The sequence below is a fragment of the Poecilia mexicana genome, unplaced genomic scaffold (genome assembly GCF_051168715.1).
Source record: "Poecilia mexicana isolate PSO_F unplaced genomic scaffold, ASM5116871v1 scaffold_18, whole genome shotgun sequence".
NCBI lineage: Eukaryota > Metazoa > Chordata > Actinopteri > Cyprinodontiformes > Poeciliidae > Poecilia > Poecilia mexicana.
Genome location: NW_028263387.1, coordinates 13040507 through 13046308, shown reverse-complemented (window position 1 = coordinate 13046308; position 5802 = coordinate 13040507). Strand labels below are relative to the sequence as shown.

General features: G+C 42.6%; 2 protein-coding genes across 2 annotated transcripts; both read right to left on the bottom strand.

The window, feature by feature from the left end:
- Positions 1-240: 240 nt before the first annotated feature.
- On the bottom strand, positions 241-3930 carry LOC106906750 (uncharacterized). The gene is made up of 3 exons (XM_014972154.2): positions 3627-3930; positions 3436-3497; positions 241-2761 (listed from the first exon to the last, which is right to left on the bottom strand). The coding sequence occupies exons 1-3, from the start codon at positions 3653-3655 to the stop codon at positions 303-305; spliced, it is 2550 nt and encodes an 849-aa protein (XP_014827640.2). The 5' UTR covers positions 3656-3930; the 3' UTR covers positions 241-302.
- Positions 3931-4014: 84 nt separating this feature from the next.
- On the bottom strand, positions 4015-5433 carry LOC148154068 (RING finger protein 227). The gene is made up of 2 exons (XM_088015510.1): positions 4916-5433; positions 4015-4356 (listed from the first exon to the last, which is right to left on the bottom strand). The coding sequence occupies exons 1-2, from the start codon at positions 5376-5378 to the stop codon at positions 4298-4300; spliced, it is 522 nt and encodes a 173-aa protein (XP_087871636.1). The 5' UTR covers positions 5379-5433; the 3' UTR covers positions 4015-4297.
- Between the last annotated feature and the right edge of the window lie 369 nt (positions 5434-5802).

The window sequence follows — 5802 nt, the reverse complement described above, 5'->3', positions numbered from 1 at the left end:
TTAAGCAATAAGGTACTTATTACATCAGTTGGGTTAAATAACATGTTGCCGACTGGAAGACATTTGTCTATTCAGCAACTATCCAGTAGGAACCTCATACTTATTTACTCGGTTAAATTCAGGAAGCAATTTAACATTAACTGTACAAAAAAAAAAGTTTGTCTTTCTGATCTGCGCCACCTTTTCCAAGCTTAAAGAGTGGATTCCCTTTTTGTTGTCATCAGCACAAAAACCACCAAGTAGTTTTCCAAAAATGTTTATTCATTAGAGTTGCTTCAAGAAGGGAACACTTCAACACATTTCTATCGCTGCTCCAGATGTGATTTACCGAGTGATTTGAAAGAGACATTTCCAGTGGATTTTCGGAGGTAGTCGAGCTCCAGCAGGTCATTTCCTGCTGGCTCGTTCTCTGAAGCGGTTGATAAAACATCGGACAGATCCAAACTTCCACTTCCTTCACTCTCAAAAAACAAATCTGACGTTCCTACTTCATTTTCCGCTTCTTCCTTCCTGTAAACACTCTCCGTCTCCTCGTTGGTGACATTTGCTTTGGGACTTCCGCTCGTGTTCTTGACGTCATCCGATTTTGAGCTCCAGCCTTCTCCTAGCGCAGTCGTCACGTTTGGGAAACGACCCTGATGAACCGGAGACATCACACTGCTGAATGAAGCATTTCCCAGGACGTCCTCGTACGTAACGGCTTTCACCCTGGGCAGCCTGCGTATGACCGAGTTGCCCGTTGAATTGATGGCGATGGGTCCGAGGAGCCTTCTGCCGCCAGTTTGGGTCAGCTTCACCCGTTTGCCCCTCACTGTGCGGCTGGTGAGGGTCTTGAACTCAGGCACCTCCTCTGCGGCAGATTTGTTTCCGTCAGCCACTTTCGGTTCCAGTTCCTCTGTGGACTGCTCTAGTGAGCTCAGATAAGATGAAGAGACCATCGGAGAGATCCAGCTGGTGCTGCTGCGAGTGCCTACAGTTCGGTTTTTATTGGGCAGAAAGCTCTGAAGAATCTGGGTCTTGTTGGATGTAAATCTTGAGATTGAGCCATCTGCTCTTGCAATCTTTGGAGGCATTTTAAAGTCACCACTGCTACCTGGCTCCCTGTCATCTCTTTGACTGTACAACCTGTAAATCCTGATGGGTTTGGGTCTGGAGACCTCAGAGCTCCTGAGTTCAAACCCTTTGAAACTTGGTTTGGGTTTGTCGGGTGAATCTGCGCTCTGAGGTAAAGCTTTGGCTCCCTCAAGTGGTTGACTGCCATATCCTTCTAGACCGAACCTTTCCCTGTAGAGCCTGAATCTGTTCTCATTTCTGTTCATGCTTGCCCCAGATTCAGGCTGATGACTTTTGGGAGTTGTTGTGGAGGTTTGAACAGTGGTTGTACTGCTGACTTGGGTTACAGGAGAAGGTGGACTTGTTTTCACCATGCCCAGTTTAGCCGGTGTGGTGGTAGCAGCTCTTCTCTGGCCAAAGCTGTACTTTTGTGATAAAGAAGGATAAGCATTTGAAAATGTAAACCCAATGTCTACTCCTTTATCCAGAGTGGATTGTGTTCCGTCTCCAGAGGAGGGACCAGACGTTTCCTTTGCAGGTTTCCTCTCAGGGTTGGTGAGCCCATCGAGGCGATGAAATCTTTTAACAGACCAACTTGCTGCGTACTCCTGTCTCGGCTCTCTTGAAGTCACGTTGACTTGGTCCAGTAGACCAAATGCCCTTCTGCCATCCTGAGAATGAACCGCAGAGACAAGATTTTTCTGTTTCTTGTCCTCTGAAACAGGATGCAGAGAAAAAGGATGCAGAAAACCTGGTGTAGAGGCTGCGGCCTTGTGTGGAGTGGGATAGAAAATGACCCGCGGTCTACCAAAACCAATTTGGGCTTCAGATTCCTCCTCGTTTGGGTCTGTTCTGGTAAAATGGTTGAAATTAGAAATAAATTTACTTTTCTCTTGCGTCCCAGATAGACTTTGCTTCTGGGCCCAGTCAGCAGTATTTCTCTGTCCTCTAAAAGCTTTTTGCTCAACATTTGTCACGGTGTAAGTCTGAGCTGGAGAGTCTTTAACGAGATACGACTGGATGTTATTGTGTTCTAGCATTTCTCTACTGCTTACAGAGTTTTGGTTCTGTGGGAATTTTGAGATGGATGTCAGCCTTTCTTGGCCGGGGTTTTGTTTAATAACGCTTAAACTGTTGCCGAGAGACTGAGCACCACCCCAAGCCTGATTTGTAAAGTCAAGGACGTTTTTTGGTTGTATCCCACTGGCACTGCTCTGGACTCTGACCATCAGCAGCTGATTTGTTTCTAAAAAGTCACTGCCAAGCCCTCTTTGGGTTAGAAGTTGAGCACTCTGAAGTCCACCTGTCTGGGATGGAAAAACAGAATTCAACTTTCTTGCAGACCTGTCTTCATCTACCTTTGATAAGGGAGTTATTGGGATTCCTCCTTCGCTGCCTGGTCCTTTGTATGGGGAATGGGAGGTGAAAATGATGCTTGCTGGCCTCATCATTCCACCTCTCAGTAGTCTGGTTATTTTCACTCGAGGCCGCGCCTTATCCAGGCTGTTCTGACTGTAACTAAAGCTACCTTGAGTAAAGTGGACGGGATGGGAATGATGGTTGCTGATCGATGGGGCGTCTGCTGGTGTTTGGACTTGTCGATCTTCGCCCTGCCGACCAGCTAAGGAGGGAATCTGTTGCTCAGGACTGAGTCGTCTCAGGACGCTGTACTTCACTCTCTTTGGGATTATAGGTACTGCTGGACTAGCTGAGAAAAAAAGGAATACAACAAATGTATGCATTTATTAAATGTTGAATGATTAAACTGGTGAGAAAGTTCTGGTCAGACGTTTACATACATTCATGAGAATGACTGGTTCCTTTTGGCCTTTTAATAATTAATGTGACATTTTTCATCCAGTTAAAACATTCAACTTCAATGTCAACAATAAAAAAGGGTACAATTTTATGTTTTTGATGATTTCTCATTAAAAATGGCTTAAAATTCATACATTCATCCATGCTAATATTGACTTAATCACTTCTGCAGCTCAAATCATGAACAGGTGGGTAAAAAAAAAAAAAAACAGGACAACGATGCTTAACAACATGGTTTAGGATAGTTAATGTAAGCTGCCTCACATTTCAGGAATATTCCCAACCTTTGCATTGTTGAAGTTGAAAGGATTTTGTTGAAAAGTGGGGTCTGTTTCAGTAACCCAGCTTTTTTAGATTAAGTAAGACAACTTTAAGCATAATGGGAGGTCAAATATTTTAGATTAGATGGAACTGGACTATACAAAACTAGATTTGAATTTGACTTCATGATTGAACTGAGAAGAACCGAATTTGAACTTTAAAACCCATTTGAAAACAATACACACCACAACACCTCTGAAGCTAGTTTAGCATTGCTACATTGGAAGCAGAGCTCATGCTCACCTCTGTCAGCGTGCGAACACATTACAATCAGTATGACAGCTGCACACATCCCCACAAAGAGTCTGCAGAGAGAAAAACACACCTTGAGGCTTCCTTTTCTTTCTCAAGAACTGCTTTGTTGTCATTCAGGATTACCAGTAATTTTTTAACTCTGAATGTAACTTGAAGAAGCATTAAAACCAGCCATTTACCGTGAGAAGAGAACACAGCTGCCAGACATGACTGACAATTTCCTCCAGGTTTGTATGATACTCGAAAGAAAGGACTAAAAATAGTGGCAGTCGTGTTTTCACGCGACTCTGCTGTGGCGTTGAGAAGCTGTGCTGCTGCTGATTGGAGGCAATGCCGTTCACCTGGCGGCAGGTAACCTGCTTAGCCCGCATTAGCATATTATATCTGCTTCCGTCACATTTTGGCAAAACATTTTCTTTATTGTTCATCATATTTTCTTCTTTATGATTTTTTTTAAATTAACTCTAAGTTTTAATGTTTTTTTTAAATTTTTTTTTACTTTTTATAACTTGTTGATTCACTCAGTTTTCCAAATGTACCATGCACTCACAAAAAAACAAGCAACAGTTATTTAAAACAATAAGCAATTTATTAGTCTTTATAAATACAATACTGTAAAAAATATATAGCTCATACATTTAAAAAAAATCATAAATATTAAATAAATCCACTTGAGGATCATTAAAGCACCTTAAACCAAACTTTTTTTTTTGGCAGGGAAATATTAAAAGTGGACCATTACAATAAAGCATTAAAAATAATTATTATGTGTCCATCTGTCTTGCCAGCAAGATTTCATGATCTTCATCCAGTGCAACAATAAATATCACGTTATGGGTGTGTGAGCAGCTCAGAGCATGAAGCAGGACATCATGGCCATGTTCCTCAGATCATCACTGGTCATACAATCTGTAAAACAGACAAAAGACGAGGTCAGGAATGAAGCTTCAGAAGACCAAAGTAGTTCATATCTAGGTAAGAAAAACTGGGCATTTAAGGCCAAAGAATATTGTCCTATGAATGTTTACATCATGCTGTAACTTCATTGATCTTCACTAAATATTTTAATACCCCAGACTGGTTTGAACAAAGTGACAAGTTCAACAATAATTTGATTAAAGTCAATGGTTCAGTAACAGTCTATGTAGAGGCGGTTTTAAAATGTTATTTTTGCTAACATTCTATTTTATATTTAACTTCTTTGTTTTAAATAACACAAGCAAATTTTAGGTTATGACTCTAAAAAAACACTAGAGCTTAAAAAAACCTTTGGACTAATTAATTTGGAGTTAGTCCGAATTTACTATTTATTAAAACACCCAATTGAAATATTAACAAATAGACGAGCTATTTAAACAACTGTTTAATGGTATAATAATAATAATAATAACAACAACAACAACAACAACAACGATAATAATAATAATTAACAATATTATGAACTACCAATAAATGATCGTCTGTTTACCATTTGGTCTCTGTCGAGAGCTTTTGCCGCTTATCTTCCTCCAAACTTTGGTCCAGGACCGCCGGAGCCTCCCACCTCTGAGCCCCGCGGAGGAGTCACTATCTTCGGCTTCAGTCTCTGGGACTTCCCTCTCACACTCCGGAGCTTCTCCGCCTTCCTCCTCCTGCTCCTCGCCGCCGTCGTCCGGGTCCTCCTCCCGGTCTAGGACCCCCGCGGTCATCAGCCGCTCCAGGGCGGACTCATCCACCCTCAGCTCGGTCCTGATGTTCCCCTCTGCGGTCAGGGGGGTGCTGTGTCGGCATAGCGGGCAATCTATTGACCGGTCCGCCCCCGGCAGCAGCGGGCGGCTCCAAGCCCGGAGGCAGCTCTCGCAGAAGGTGTGCTTACAGTGGAGCTCCCGTGGGCAGCGGCGAGCCGCGTTGTAGGTCCGGTAACAAACTCCGCACTCAATCTCTGAGATCATGGTCGATGTTTTTCCTCTCTGTTGTTGTGTATGATCCGGTGTCGGAGCCTTCGCTCCCTTTTTAAAGCTCTTCCCCGGAACGGGAGGGACCAGGCTGAACGAGGGTGAAGTTGCATGACGCAACGAAACCTTATGGGACTGCGTGACGTGACGGATCCCCACACACCCAGCGGGACATTGAACTCACCGTGTTCTGTTCATTATTTATAGATCATTACCAAACGCACTCAGACTTAATCCATCGAGTACAGTTTCACAGAAACAACTGAACGGAAGACATTGCTTTGTCTAAATAGTGTTAAAAAGAAAGGCGAGAAGACATACATAAACAATGTTAGCGATTCTAAAATATCAGTGTTGAACATTTTTATTCAATTCAGATTTAAATATATATATATATATATATTTTAGTAGACAAAGCTTG

Coding starts and splice junctions, on each gene's coding strand:
- LOC148154068 (XM_088015510.1), bottom strand. CDS start 5,378: ATGATCTCAGAGATTGAGTGCGGAGTTTGTTACCGGACCTACAACGCG. Junction 4,357..4,915: donor CTCTCGACAGAGACCAAATG/GTAAACAGACGA, acceptor TCTGTTTTACAG/ATTGTATGACCAGTGATGAT.
- LOC106906750 (XM_014972154.2), bottom strand. CDS start 3,655: ATGTCTGGCAGCTGTGTTCTCTTCTCACG. Junction 3,498..3,626: donor AGCTGTGTTCTCTTCTCACG/GTAAATGGCTGG, acceptor TTCTCTCTGCAG/ACTCTTTGTGGGGATGTGTG. Junction 2,762..3,435: donor GTGTTCGCACGCTGACAGAG/GTGAGCATGAGC, acceptor TTTTTTTCTCAG/CTAGTCCAGCAGTACCTATA.